The sequence below is a fragment of the Sminthopsis crassicaudata genome, chromosome 1 (assembly GCF_048593235.1).
Source record: "Sminthopsis crassicaudata isolate SCR6 chromosome 1, ASM4859323v1, whole genome shotgun sequence".
In the NCBI taxonomy this organism is placed as follows: Eukaryota; Metazoa; Chordata; class Mammalia; order Dasyuromorphia; family Dasyuridae; genus Sminthopsis; species Sminthopsis crassicaudata.
In genome coordinates, this window is record NC_133617.1 from 737,108,933 (window position 1) to 737,124,863 (window position 15,931).

Here is a 15,931-nt window from a genome sequence, read left to right on the forward strand (position 1 = left end):
CATAAAATAATGTTAAATAACAGAAAATATCATCCGACACAATGTTATTAGCTTGTATATACATACACTGCTATGGTAACCATCAATCTCTTCTTCTTTAAATAAAATTATAAACTTTTAGTTTATTATAGCTATAGTTGTAGTCATAACATTGATGATCAGAATATGTTTTAAAATAAATTTGAAGAAATGTTTACTTTGTGTATTTTCAAAAGCAAAACATATTTTGAGAGAAAAAGACTAAATAGTTTATAAATCCATGGATTGAAATGAATTAATAAAATGAATACTGTCAAGCTTTGTTAGAAACAAAAGATGTCCCTTAGCAAATTCTTGTAAACACCCTGAAACTGGGGATGAAAATAAGGATACCAAAATCTGTAGCTATTATTCCTTTCTTAAAGGCCATGCTCCATATGAGCAGTAAAAACTTTTTTTTTTTTTCATTGATGGTCTCTGAGCTTGCTCTTTAGCGGACATTCCTGTCTCATTTTATGGTTCTGAGTTTGGATCATTCAGATGTAGTGGAACGCTACTGCAATCTCTCATTGGCCACTTTGGTTTCTGATCTCTTTTATATCTACCCCTTAAGTGTCTGTGATCTGCCTGGGGTTGAAGTGGCTACTGAAGTGGCTGCAGCATCTGGGGGAAGGCTTGCTCAGTATTTCCTAGGTTTGTGGAATCTCATACCTATTCCCATCCTCAGTCCCCAAGAATTCAATTTGGTTTTGATACAACCCAACTAACCCAGTAAGCCATAAAATAACCAACATCGGAGACAACAATTTGTTGTTTTTTATTAGGCACTTTTGTCCCTTCTACAGACTCCAAATCCAACTGTTCCTCATGCATAACATTCCCTCTCTTAATTCCCTCTTAATATTTTTCACTGGTTCCTGTATCTGGAGTTCCCTTCCTCTTCATCTCTTCCTTTTGGTTTCTCTGGTTTTCTTCAAGACCAGGAAAATCTTACCTTCTACCAAAAATCTCTCCTGATCCCCCCTAAATGCTAGCACCTTCCTTTGTGATTATCTTCCATTTATCCCATATATATTATAGGTGTGCATAGTTGTTTGCATGTTGTCCCCCAAATTAGATTTTGAGTTTCAAGAGAGCAAGAATTATCTTTTGTATCACTAGTATTTCGAAGAAAGCCTGAAATACAGTAGGTGCTCAATAAATGTCAACTTGACTTGTTGACTTAATAAGGATTAAGGCAAAAACATAGTTCATCCCCTCAACAAGTTCACTTTCTAATGAGGGGAAATCCTGTAAATACCAATGCAATGCAAAATAGACCATATGAAAAGTAATCTCAAAGGAAAAGAAATAGTGAGGAAAGGGGAGCATTGGAAAAGATTTCTTGCAGAAGGTAGGATTTGAGTTGAATCAAGAAGGAAGCAAGCCTGGGAACTGATTCAAAGAACTAGGGATATTTAGCCTGAAGCTGCCTTCAAGTATTTAAAGGGTTGTCATGTGGAAAGGTTTTAGATTTGTTCTCTTTATTTCCAGAGGACAGAATTTAAGCAGTGGGTAGAAATTGCAAAGAGGCAAATTTAAGTTTAGTTTCAGGAAAAAACTTCCAAATAAGTATAGCTCTGCTTAAGAGAAGTGGGTTCCCTAAATAGTTTTGTGTTCCCCTATATTATTCAAGCAAATTGAGATGACCATTTCTTGAGTAGATTGTATAAGCAAGTCTTTGAGGGGTATGCGCCCCCCAATGACCAATTTAGCTCATCTACATAACTCTTTGATAGAGTCTTCCACTATAGACAATACTTTAGTCTATCCTTTTATCAACAGCATTCAACCAGTTCCACAAAATTAAATCTGGGATCAGGGCGGCATAAGAGTGTGTCCCCAGTTGTTCAGGGCAACAGTTTCAACTGCTGTTGCTACATCTTATCAGTAAATATCTTTATAAAAATGATGATGTGGTGGTGGCGATGGTGCCAGATGCTGTACACTTTTATGATGTATTTAGTCAGGAGATCTGGCTTCATTTCATAACTATGTTCATGCATTGATCATGTAATATTGGCCAATTTATGTAACTTCTTTAAGTTTCCAGATTTCTTATCTATAAAATAAGGATGAATACAATTCTCTCCAAGGTGAAATCTAATTCAAAACCCTAAGATTCCTCTCATCAGCAAGGTTATTATGTGAATCCCTCTCAAATGTAGACAAAGCATTGTGTCCAGGTACTCTACAGGTGCTTTACAATTTGTTCACTGATTGACCACTTTACTCTTAGGTGCTCACGCCATATATTTGTATGTCAAAGACCACGGGGATGGCTACAGCCTTGCAGTTTCTCATTGGATTTCTTGAACATTATTGAATCTGATGTGAATTTCAGGATTTTGTGGCAGAGATAAAGACATCTTGGTCAGAAATATTTCACATTTATACTCTCAAGGATCATGAGGTTAGTTAACTATCCTGGCTTGAGAGTGAGTGAAGTGTTGAACCCCAAATCCAGGACCTTGTGAGAGATGGAAAGAAAAGAAAGTCAGAAAAGGAACAGATAGAAGAAGTTTTCACCAATATCAGCTGTGGGGTGAGTAATTAGTTAATAGGTAAGAGATAAAAAGAGAAAAGGAAAACAGAAGTACAGAGGGAGTACCCAGGAAAATGTTAGGATAAACAGATGTCAAAGACATGAAAGGGGCAATCATAACTCACAGTACTTAGAGTGAGCTATAAGCTTTGGAAGCTGACATCACCTATGCTGAGCTGATGAATCAGCTTAAATGCATGCGAGACCGGACCCCAAAATTCTGAAGGTTATATGGTAGTTTTTAAAGACATACTACATTTGCCCTTTTGGCTGGCTTGGTCCGTGGTTTCCCAGGACAGAAGGCCTACAATCTCCCTTTCATGAGGGGTCAATAGTGGTAGAAATGTCACAACACATTGGGTTTAATTCCACTGTATTTTTCCACTGACCTTCAGGAGAGATGGGTGCCATTTGTATTCTACATTGCAATTGAAAAGTAACTATTCCAAGAAATCATCTTGGATAATAAATGTTTCATTTTCATAAGGCATGGACTTTAAGACATGTATCTTTTAGAGAAATGTATCTCTAGGAGTGATATTTTTATGCAAGCTCTCCTTCCCATGTTTTATAAGCAGGAATTCATTATCACTGTTATTTATTAAGCAATGAGTTTTTCTGGTAATCCTGCAGTTTTATGACAATAGTTGCAGTTGCTTATTTCTATCATGAAAAAAAGAGATCATCTTTAGAGCTAAGTAACATTTAACATCTTAACTTGCACAGTGTTTTTAAAAATATTTGGTAATATGATGAACCTACTTTATAAATACTTTGGATTTGAGAATTTGTCTTCCTTCATGTGAGATGCATTATTCTTTCTCTGGTGTTTGTGTTCCACCATAAACCAATACTGGCTTTAGACCCCTGAAGCTTACTTACATGTTTTATAAGCTCAGATGTAATCAAGGAAATGCTGACAAGTGTTTAACAACCGGCTCTTGGGGGTGGGAGGGGGATGTACATATGACATAATTTAAAATTTAATTTGCATTATTGACATTTCCTCCATCACTTTTAAAGTCTTAGAAAATCAACAAAGTCACAAAACAAGCTCTAATTCCTAGAATTTGCTGATTTCCATTATGTAAATGCTCACCCTGAAAATTTAACCTTGGCTCTATTGAGCCAGTATGAACTAACATGTGTACTGTCATACTCCTATATCTAACATTGAGGCAGCTGAGGAGCTTGAGTGGATAGAATTCTCCAGGGTCTGGAGTCAGGAAGACATCTTTATCAGTTCAAATCAGACCCTAACTGTGTGACCATGGCCAAGTCACTTAACCCTATTTGCTAGTGGAGAAAATGGCAAACCACTACTGTATCTTTGCCAAGAAAACTCCAAATGGGGTTCTAAAATCAGATGACTGAATAATTATTATCTACCCAATGTAGCCCATCTGTGTCATTTAAAAACACAAATTAAAATCAAGTCCCTAAGTTTTTCTTTTAAGAAGACTGTCTGGTGTAGTAGAGAAATTTAGGTGGGTGACCCTAGATGGATGACATTGAGGAAGTCACTTAACCATGTGGAGCTTTATCCCATCTTTTGTTAAATAAAGAAAATGCTTGCACCTACCTCTCTCATTCAATAGTTACAAGGATCGAAAGATGATGATACAGGTAAAGCAAGCATTTTGTAAGCTCTGGAGTATATGTTAAATGTAACTCCTATCTTATCTTAAGGTAAAAAGCACTGTTCAGAATGGGAATAAAACAAACACCCACATACATATATAAGATATAGAAAGGAGGAAGAAAAGAGAGGTTATGGAGAGACAGAGGGAGACAAAGACAGAGAGAGAAAAAGACAGTCTTCTACTTCCACTCCCACTGGATAACATTGCTGACTGTCTCAGAGACATTCCAATATTATCAAGGAATGTGGAGACCTTAGCACACTCAAATTGTCCCCGACACCATATAATTCCCCTTGGGATCAGCTTGCAGTGCTACTGGGTCTGATGGCAATCTCTCTTTTGGACATAATACATTATATTCATTAAGGTAAAATTCTTTGGCTAGATTTTGAACCTTAGTCAATATCTCTAGTGAATAATATCTTACAGGTATTTTTTTGTTTCCATGTTTTTAATAATCCCATTTAAATTATATCCTACTTTGGAATAGGTTACACAAGGAACTGAAGTATTTCTTCACAGGTTAGAAAAAACAAATTAAACATAATACATACATACACACACATATTTAAAAGGTCAATATTTTCCAAATTGACATATAGCACAGCACCAAACTATAAGTAGACTGGAATTAATACAAAGATAACATTAACATGGAGAAATAGATGAGCAAAATAGGAAGAACTGTGAAAGAGAAAAACAGTGCAAGAGAACTAGCCCTACTAGATTTCAAAATATATTATAAAGCAGTATTTTTTAATAGCTGGTACTGGAAAAAAATAGATTAATGAGATAGTGTACAGAATTCAGAAATTGAACTGAACACTCATTAGAGGTTAGTGTTCAATAATCCATGTCTAAAATACACCAAAAAATGAAATTTCTTTTAAACTGCTGAAAAATTAAATTCTAACTGGATTTGGAGTTTTCCTCACACCAGATGCTACAATGAAATTTAGCTATTTCAATAATCTATTTTTTTTTTTAAATCTGGAAGAAAAGGAATACATTTTGTCTTGACTATAAAATAAGTGGAAGAAATTATTGAAGACAAAAAGCAACAGATTTGATTTTACACAAATTAAAAGATTTTGTACCACCAAAAATTATATTTCCAGAATGAAAAGACTAGTGAAAAAATGCTTACATATACATGTCAGATTAAGACCTGAAATATAGACTCTTTTAGGATTTTTCCCCCTTATTTATAAAATACACACTTCTCCATAGAGAATAAATTAAAGAATATAAACAAATGATAATTTTTAAAGATGATTTATAGTAAGCTAATGAAGAAATGTTTAAATTTCTAATTAGAAAAATGCAAATAGCAGAAAAGGGGAAAAAAGGCAAAATTCAGTAATAGTAAAATTAAAAGGAAACATATATCATTGATTGTAAAAATTTTGGAAAGCAGTATGGTCAAGTATAATATTATACCTGTGTAAGTACAAGTAAAATATTACAGAGAAAGAAGACGAGAAGGAAGAAAAGGGGAAATAGATTACAAGCTCCTTGAGGGTAAGGAGGAATCTTTGACTCTTGTTTCTCCAACACTTAGCACAACCCTACAAATACATAATAATTATTTAATAAAGGATTATTGATTGACTGATTGAGGTGGTAGAAGAGAAGATAAAAGGCTTGTGAAACTTTAAATGGGCTCTTCCACAACATATAACAAATGAACTTCTTGTTTGGTATTTGTTATTTGATTTGGCTTTATTTGGTTTAACAATTCAACATGTCAATGGTTTTGTATATTAATATCTTGTTTTTATAAGTTCCTTAGAGTATTTATTCTTTTAATGGTTATTGAATAAGGCTTGTTTATTTCACTATATATGAAATAAATTTAATTATTTCTCCAATAATTCAGGGACTGAATTATGACTTTTTATTAAGATATAAGCTATTTTGAGATACAATTCAGAAAGATAGTGGTCTTTAGGAAGATTTCTACTACATTGTTCTGTATTGAATGATTGACTAGATGTTATATTCAAAACATGTTAACTTCAATTTTGGGGGGTAGTTAACTTCATTCTTTTTTTTTTTTTTTTTGGCTGAGGCCATTGGGGTGAAGTAACTTGCCCAGGATCACACAGCTAGGAAGTGTTAAGTGTCTGAGGTCACATTTGAATTCAGGTCCTCCTGATTTCAGGGCTGGTGCTCTATCCACTGCCCCACCTAGCTGCCCCAGTTAAATTCATTCTAAATGCTAAACAAAACCATTTTAATATATCAACAAATTGTTTTCTCTGTAGAAAAAAGATGAAAAGTACTTAAAATGTTGTAAAAATTTGTAAAGTGACTAATTCTTAATGTTGACAAATTAGTTGATTACCAAATCTTACCAAATTCTTAAATAAATGTAACCATATACAAAAAAAAAAAAAAAAAAAAGAAAGAAAGAAACCTAAATGCTATCTCCTTTTAGTGACATAACTTGGTTTGAGCCAGATTATTTGGGAAGGAGAGAACACTCAATGCTAGTAGAAAATGCCGAAGTCAAAATATTTACTCTAAGGTCTTGGTCACCCAAAACAATCATATTTCTTATCCTTAAAAGGGAATTTGTTCCCCTGTTCCTTTCATTTCCTGATGATTTTCCTTTCATTTTGTTGAAGTATTTTGCAAGATTATTTAACCATAAAATTAGCCATTATATTCAAGTAAAGTCCACCATAATAAGGTAGCTAGGTGGGTGCTAAGCAGAGAAAATCTGCAGCATTGATAGGATTATAATTCTCCTGTAGAAGAGCAGTAAAAGGCACTGATGGGATCATCTCAGCCTTGTGAGCTTTTTGTTCTTAAGTAGGTTGTTGTTTTGTTGTTTTTTTTTTTTTTTGTTTTTTTTTTTAATTCAAGTGGACTTTGATTACACTCCCACTCCAGGTAAGGGTTTCTACAAACTCTTAAGTTATGAAGTCAAATCCTTGAGGTTATAGTTCCCTTATAAAAGATCTGCCCATACTGTAGATTTCTGCTAACTCCTTTTTCAGAAATAGCTGGCTGGGATGTACTGTGTCCTACCTCATAGCATCTTCCCTTTAATGGCTTCTTTCTTCTGTTCAATTTTGAGTTCCACTGAGGAACTTGTTTTTCCCCTTTTAACTGCTTTTAAGGAGTTCTCTTTCAGTGGATTTTTGTACCTCTTTTTTCACTTGGTCCATTCTGCCTTTTAATTGAGTTCTATTCTATTCAGTGATTTTTTATGTTTCTTATACCATTAGGCCTGTTCTGCTTTTCAAGATCTTATTTTCTTCAATATTTTTGGGGGGTGGGGAATCACTCTCCACCTTTACCAAGCTGTTCATAATTTTCTTGTATAATTTTCCTACATTCTCCTCTACCTCCCATTTGATTTAAGTTTTGGGGGGAGGGCCTGAGACCATCTCACATCTGTCTTTGAGGCTTGGATGTGGCAGTTTGACTCTGTTATCTTCCGAGTTTGTGTTTGGACCACAATAACTTTGTTACTTTATGTTAAAGCTGGGCTTTGCTTCCAGAATAGAGAGGTGGTTGTCCCAAGTCTCAGGGTTTTTGGTGCTGCTGTTCTCAGACCTAGTTCTAAGGGTTTGTGAGTTTTCACTCAAGTGGCAGGATCTAAGGAAAGGTGGGATCACTGATATTCTGGCCAATGCTCTGAGTGACCACAAGCTCTCTTCTCCACTCTGGAAACTGCCACTATAGCCTCCATTCCCCTACAAACCACATATCCTACTTGTCCCCGCCCTGGGTCTGCAATATGGACATTGCAACAGTCTTGTCCGCAGTGCCAACAAAAATTCCCCTGTAATTTCCTTCTGATCTCCTTACCATCGGAGGGCCGAAAGCTCCAGAAACCAGTCAGTGCTTGTCCCCATGGCTGGGGAGCCTGGGCTGGACTACATTCTCACTCTAGTGAGAGAGACCCTTCCTGCCAGTTGTCTTCCACCACGCTTTTGTGGGTTCCCCCCCAGACGTTTTGAGGCCTTATTTTAAAGGTGTTTTAGACTAGTTTATATTAAGCTGGAGCAGAATTTGAGGGCGTCCAGGTGAGTTTTCATTGCACCATCCTGGCTTCTCCTTCCCTGAGGATCCAAAGCCTGAAATTCTCTCTCCCTTGCAAGGATTGGCTCAGCAGCCCACAGGCCGGCCATGCTCTCTCAGGTACACTGACCTGATGAGTCAGAGCACCCGGTGCCTAACCCCTGTCTGTGATCTTGCTCTTTCCTGGCCTCCTCCTCCTCTGTAACACTTAGGCCTGAGCGCCCGCCACCCCCATCCACACAGGTCAGTGCCCTTCTAGTCCTGGGATCTCGCCGGCACAGAGCCTGCACCACGCAAGGTTTAGGGACGGAGCCGGAGCCGGCCGGGGGCTCCAGCTCTCCTGGGTCCTTTTCTGCTCCAGGTCCAGGCCGGGGCCTTCCAGTGCACTCCCTTCCCCCACCTTGGCCCCTTCCCATGGCCTCTGTATTCATGCCGATTTTTCTCGCCGTGCTCCGTGGGTTTCGGTACCGCTCCGGTTACACGGGACTACGGCTTCCTCAGCTATTCAACAGCAGGGGGCCAGGGGACCCCGACGTCCCTTCCAGCTCTGATCTAGAACGCTTAATGTCATTTAACTTCCCCGGGCCTCCATTTTCTCATCGACCACTCGGTCTCCCGCGGATCTGAATTGGATCCAATGTAAATTACCCTCATTATTGGGATCTTTTCTTTGGAAGAACATAAGCGACCAGAAGGTAGGCTAGATTTCTCAAAATAATCTAATACGGGGCGGGACATGCTCATGCCGCTCATGCCGCTCATGCGCAATACAGAAGCATCCAGTTCGGCTCGATAGATTCAATGAATGGGCTAAACAGAGGACCATTTCGCAGAATGGGAATCTTTGTGGTGGAAGGCGGGAGCTGCAAGAAAACGCTCCACCCCCCCATCCCGCTTCTTATGTCGTAGTCATCTAAGCCCCGCCCCTAGCCCGCCCCGTCGCGCGCTCAGACTGTTAGTGCGCCTCCCGAGCCTATCTTCCCGACACTCTGCCCGAGTCCTGACGTCATCGTGCGACGCCACTTAAGCCCAGTCCTCTCAGCGCACCTCCCGGACTCCCTCCTAGTGCCCTTCTCTTAGGCCGTTAACTTCTCTCAGCGTCCCACCTCTGCCTAGTGCTCCGCCCCATTTCAGGCTCTCCTCTCCCTTTTCCCCTTTTCTTCCTAGAGCCCGTCCCCTGACAATGGGTCCTCGCGCCTCCCGAGGGTTTTATTCTCCGCCGGGGCAAGTAGTGCCTCGCGTGGGCGGGCCCGCTCGGTGACGCCATCGCTCCGCGCCGCACTCGCCCCGCCCCTCGGCGCCCCGGGGCCGGGCGTTGGCGGGGCGGGGTCGCGGTCGGCGTCGCTCGGAGGCGGGGTCCGTGGGGCGCGTCTCCGCCCAGCTCTGCGCTGGCGGGCATGCGGTTGGTTTCCCGGGGCACGTTGTTGTCTGAGAGTTAACAGCCGCCCCGGTGACGTGGTTTCACCCCCGAGATCCCGGGCGCGGCGGGCGGGCGGGCGGCCATGCACCGGCGCGGAGGCCGGAGAGTAGCGCTCTGAGGCCCCGGCTCCGGCGGCCCTCCCTGCAGGGATGTTCAAAAATGAGTACCAGGTAATGGGAGCCCCCGGCGCCGCCCCCTGCCCTGCCCCCGCCGGGCGCCGCCTCGTACACGTGGGCAAACTGAGGCCCGGCCTGGGCCCGCGAGGTCCCGGGGAAGCTAGGACCTCCTCGTACACGTGGGCAAACTGGGGCCCGGCATCTCCGGGGCAGAGGTCGGATTTGAACCCATCTCCAGTGAGTCCCAGTATGCACCGGGAAAGCGAGCTCCCCCTTCCTGAGCTCCGGCTGGCTCCAAAAAAGCTCCGAGAGAGCCGGATAGTCACAGCCCCTCCCGGGCCTCAGTTTCCTCATCTTGTCGGAGGAGTGGGCCTGACGTCACCGGCAGAAACCTCACCCGGCCGCCTCGGCCAGCCTCGGCACCTAGTCCGCGAGCGCCCCGGGGCAGTTCGCGTCCAGAGAGGCCTGAGGGTGGATGTGAAAAGTGCCCGCGATTTATTTGATCCGCTCCTCAAGCCTTTATTAAAGTGCTTATAACACCCCCCTCGTCTGCTCCAGGGGATTGCAGATAAATCCTGTGATTTGTATCCCGAGTGGAGCTTGCCAGTCCCGTCCCCCTTCTTTTTACTGGGGTCCTGGGGCGGGTGTAGATTTTACTTAGTGCTTTCTCACACGTCTAGGCGTGGGAGTGAGAAACAAGACCCTCAGGTGCCCGTCGGGTGGTCTTTGTGGGGGAGACTAGAAGTGCTCTGCCTGTAGTTGTGAAAACTTATCTAAGAACTGGGCGCGGAAATAGCCCGGATGGGCCCGGGGAGACACGGGACCAGTGCGCGTCAGCCTGATCACCCCCCTGCCCCCAGGCTGGCTTCTTTGAGTCTTAGTGAATTAATTGGAAGCGTGTCTTCTGCTGCGGTCTCCATCTCACCCGATGAGTGACCTCACTTCTCTCCAGTGTCCTCCCTTCCATCCTTTTCGTGCCTCTCTTGCTCTGATTGCCAGTTTCCTTCTCTACGGGCTCATTCCCTTCCACTCTAGAAAAGCCCCGGCTCCCCCCTCCTCAGAACCTTCAGTTATCCCCAGCTGGCCTGCCCTTTGTGGCTAACCTCCGTGACAAAGCCCCCTGTGGGGGGCCTCCACGTCCCCCCTCCCATTCTCTGTCACCCTGGAGAGTCTGGCTGCTGGCCTCTTCATTGCACTTTGATCCCACTCGCCAGGGATGCTGGGAATCTCTTACTCCAGTGTCCTTTCCACATTTTCGGCTTCTTTACAGTTCCCGATTCTCTGAGCGGTCCTTCCCTGTCTCTCTGCTTGTCTCGGGGCTCTGGCCGGAGGGCCTTCTCCCCCTCCACCATTTTACTTGGTCTTCTCATCAGCTCCTGTGGATATAAGGGCCGTCTCTGCCTCTGGGTCCTCCTGCCCTGCCCTGTCTCCGGGCCTCCTGGCTGTCTTGCATCTCCACCTGCCTTTCCGAACTTGAGAGGTCTCCAGGACTCTGCCTTGAACTAAACATTGAGTAGATGTTTTAGGCTGACATGCCCACACTGGGCGTCGTTCTCTCTCCCCCAAACCGTCACCCCCATCGTCCCCCTCTGTGTGTATGGACAGCAAGGCCTTCATCTCCCAGCCTCTCTCCCAGCCTCCCCCACCCTCTCACCTCCATCTCCAAGCTGCTGCCAGGCCTTGTGGATTTCATCTTTGCAGCATCTCTTAAATGTACCCCCTTCTTTGACACCATGAGGGAGGCCGTCATCCCCTTGTATTCCCCATAGCCTCCTGCCTTCAGCCTCGCCCCCCTCCAGGCCAAAGTGCAGGCCCACCACGCCCCCCTCCATCCCTCCTCAGTGAGCTCGAGCCTCTTTGTCACCCCTGGCACCTGCTTGGCACTTAGGGCACTCCCCTGCCAGCCCCCCTTCCCCCACTCTTCTAGGAGGGAAGCAGGCCAGATCTTGGTGGAGGCAGACTTCTCCCCTTCATGTTCCTCTGCCTTTCCCAGAATATGGCCTTCTCGGATAGTTCTTCCTTGACTGATTTTTCAGACTGGCCCGCTTCTGCTGCCCTTGAGGTGACAAGCTCGGCTAGGGTAGCCAAGTGCTCCTCTGTTTGGTGTCTGCTCTTCTTTGGGCACCTGTGTTCTGTCCCTTCTTGCCCAGGGAGACACAGACCAAAGCTCACCCCTCTCAGTGCTCACCACTTATCTTATCTTCCATGTTGTGATCCTAACCTTTCTTGGACCTTTTTCTATCTAAGAGACTATCTTTTTGTTATTCTTCTCTTTCTTTGCCAAACTTCCTGTATTCAAACCCTTAAATTCTTGACATTATTGATCCAGCACCATGACATGCAGTCATGCCCATCATCTGCCTTTCTTTTCATCTTTAGGTGTCTTTTTAAAAACCCTCATTAGTTAATGAGTTCCAATCATCCTCATCAGTCTTCTTAATTAAACTCTCTCATTTTTCAAACTCAGAATTGCTTCACTATCTTATGGATTTCACTCTTGAAGTCTTCCCATTCCTTCTGAGTTCACTTTACCTGTAGAATTTGTCTGCAAAATTCTACTTTTGTTTCCTCAGAGCCTTTTGATATCTTCACATGTATCCAGAGTACACATGATACTAAGGTCAGCTTTCCTTTCCACTATCACAGTCTTCAGAGATGGACTAATTGCTTCCCCTCCAAGGTTGCCATCATTTCTACCCAGAAGCCACTTGTTCTTTTTTAATGAGAATCAGATATAGAACAGGTTTTTTTGTTTTGTTTTGTTTTGTTTTTTAATTAGTTTTTCTACTTTTTCACAAGGTGAACTGGTTAGTAACCAAGACAGAAATCTATTAGCTGCCTTTGGTAACTTTCTATGCTTGTGATAACTTTATGATAATAAACAGGTTATCAGCAGGCTTGAACTGTGCCAAGGTTTGAGATGTCTCCTAAATTTTTATGTTCTTTTTTTCTGTCCAGCTGGGCTGTGATATATTTTCATGACCAAACTTGCTTCTTTTTTTTATCAATAGTCTATGTACATATACACTCCATCAAACCTACTCCCTTTGCTCCCTCCTGAATTTCCTGACAGGAATATATCTTTTTATTTAAAGATTCTTTGATCAGGTACATATAATAAAATAAATTCACACATTGGTCACGTGTCATGAATGTCTCATTCTGCACCTCTTGTCTATTACCTCTGCCCCAAGAGTGAAATGTGAGTTTCATTAGTCTTGTGAAGTCATGCTTGGTCATTTTAGTGATCAAAATTCTTACATCTTTCAGTTGTTCTTTTCATCATGATAGCCATTGTGTAAATTTTCTCCTAGTTCACACCACTTCTATTTGCATCAGTACCTTTGAATCTTCCCAGCATCCTCTGAATCTGAGCCTTTGGTTATTTGATCAAAGTTCCTTGAAGGGAGGGACTCTTTGTATCCCTAGCACTTAGCTCAAGGCCTGGCACACTATAGAGCAGGGGTTCTCAAACTATGGCCCGTGGGCCAGATGTGGCCCACTGAGGACCTGCCGGGTTATGGCAAATGGGCTGAGGGGCAGAGACAGAGTGTGGGTTTTTGTTTTTACTCTAGTCCGGTCTCCAACAGTCTGAGGGACAGTGAACTGGCCCCCTGTTTAAAAAGTTTGAGGACCACTGCTATAGAGGATTAATAAATGTTGCTTGCTTGATTTTCATAGCACAATAACATTTTATTACATTTCTTTACCAGTTTGTTCATCTATTCCCTGGTTTGTTGCGTATATACTTTGTTTCTTGTTCATTCCTGTAATAAAAAGAGTTATGACCAATATTTTTGCAAATATGTGCATTTTTTTTCTCTCCACTTTCCCTTTTGATGTGTCAGTGTCTGCCTGGGTCCAGGCACAAGCACAATAGACAGTAGACTTTGGATATAGTTCGAAATTGCTCTTCAAGTCCCACCAAGAGATTTCTTTTAAAAAATTATTTTTGACAATATGATAGATATAGGTGAATCTCAGAGTTGGTTTTATTTTCACTTCTTTTATTAATCAATTGGGACATTTTTCATATGACTATTGATAGCGCTCATATGTCGTCTTTGGAAAACTACCTGTCCCTGGCCTTTGAATAGTTTTCTATTGGATTTTATATTTAATCATTAATATTAATTCCTGATATTTCTTGTCTATTAGATATTTATCAGTGACATTTGCTATAATTTTTTTTGTTTTAACCAGCATATCATCTGCAAAACAATTTTGTTTCCTCTTTATATTTATTCTTTCAATTTCTTTATCTTATATTATAATAACATCTCCAGAACAACATAAATTAATAGAAATAACTACAAGTTTTTGCTTTATCTGTCATCTTTTTGGAAAGGTTCCTTGTATTTTCTTTATTATAAATGATGCTACCACTTGGTTTTAGATAATTAACTTTTCACCGTATTAAGGAAAGGTCCATTTATTCCTATGCTTTAAATTTTTTTTTAACCATAAATGGGTATTATAAGTTGTTAAAAGCCCTTTCTGCATCTGTTAACATAATTACATGAATTTTATTATTATGAATATAGCTTTCCTGTTATTGAACTACTCTGAATTTCTGGTGTAATTTCAAGTGGTCATAGTGTATCATGGAAAATGTTGCAACCACTTTGCTGGGTCCAAATTCTGCTTCTGCTACAATAGACTTTGTGGTGTTGTGCAAGTCCCTTAACTTCTTAGTGATCCGGAGCATTTGCAGAGTCTCAATGATAATAATAATAACAGATAGCATTTATATTGAGCATAAAGGTTTGTCAAGCATTCTAAATATTTTTTTCATATGATCATTACAACAGTTCTTGTAGGCATGTGGTCTTATGAAATATATCAATGATGTCATTAGCTTAGTATCTAATCCCAAGCTTTACCCATATCTCTAGTCATTAAAAATATTGGTTTATAGTTTTCATTCTCTGCTTTTTATCTCCTTATTTTAGTACCAGGATCAGATTTATGTCATAGGAAGAATTTTGGAGGATGCTTTTTTACAACTTTTCAAACAGTTGATAAAATGTTGGAGTTAATCATATTTTGAATGTTAGGTAGAATCTGCTTATAAATACATCTAGACCATTTGTCCCCCTTGTTTGGGGGATTCATTTGTGATAGTTCTGATTCTTTTTCTGAGACTATTTAAATGATCTTTTTCTTGCTCTGTTAAGGGTATTTTATAATTTGGTAAATATTCATCCATTTTATTTAAATGATCAATTTTGTTAGCATATAATTGGGGAAAACAATTGCTAAGAATTTCACTTATTTCATCTTTATCTGAATTATCCTTTTTCATTTTTTATGTTGCCAATTTGGCTCTCCCCTTTATTAAATTAACACATTTTGTATATTTAGTTTTTTAAAGATTGTGTTTTCATTTGGTCATTTTAGTGATTTTTTTTGTTTTTGTTTTTAAGCATTTCTTTTATTTTCATAAATTTTTGGTGTGTTTTAAATTTTTTTTTATTTTCTAGTTTCTTAAGAGCATGTCTAAATCATTAATTGATTCTTTTGTGGATGAAAGTATTTAGTTACAGAGTTTTCTGTGGGAGCAGCTTTAGCTGCATTTTCAACGCTTTGATATGTTGTTTCATTGTTATTTTATTTGATGAAATTATGTATTGTTTCTATGATTTCTTCTTTTGGCACTTGTATTCTTGAGGATCATTTTGTTTAGATTTCATTTGTTTGAATCTTTTCATAAACTCTTTTTGATTATAATTTTTATTGTATTGTGGTTAGTTGAGCAAATGCTTTTCTTGTATTTTTTAAATTCTAGATTTTTTTATGTTTTAATCTGTCATCAGTTTTTGTAAAGATTCCACACAGCTGAAAAATATAGTATATTGCCGTTTCATTTCCTTTTCAATAATTGTCAGAGATCTGTCATCTCCAACTTTTCAAAAATCTCATTCGGATCTTCAATCCCTTTATAATTCAGACCTATTCATGCTTGTCCGGTGGCTCAGGTACAGGATTGGAATGAAATGAAACACTTAGAGACTGAGGGGTTTTAAAAGCAGATTTACTTAGTTATATAGCATGGATACCTAATCAGAGCTGTAGTACAGATTCAGCAACACTCAGCTCTCCTCATCTCCACAAAGAAATGTACATGATCTAATAGTGTATTGCTCCAAACAGC

General features: G+C 40.5%; 1 protein-coding gene across 2 annotated transcripts in view; it reads left to right on the plus strand.

Moving 5' to 3' along the window:
- Positions 1-9,535: 9,535 nt before the first annotated feature.
- CFAP20DC (CFAP20 domain containing) overlaps positions 9,536-15,931 on the plus strand; it is a 195,500-nt gene continuing 189,104 nt past the window's right edge. For both annotated transcript variants that reach the window (XM_074284241.1, XM_074284242.1), the window contains exon 1: positions 9,536-9,831. In XM_074284241.1, coding sequence (XP_074140342.1) covers positions 9,811-9,831 — 21 coding nt within the window. In that variant the 5' untranslated portion in view covers positions 9,536-9,810. The remainder of the gene's footprint in view (positions 9,832-15,931) is intronic.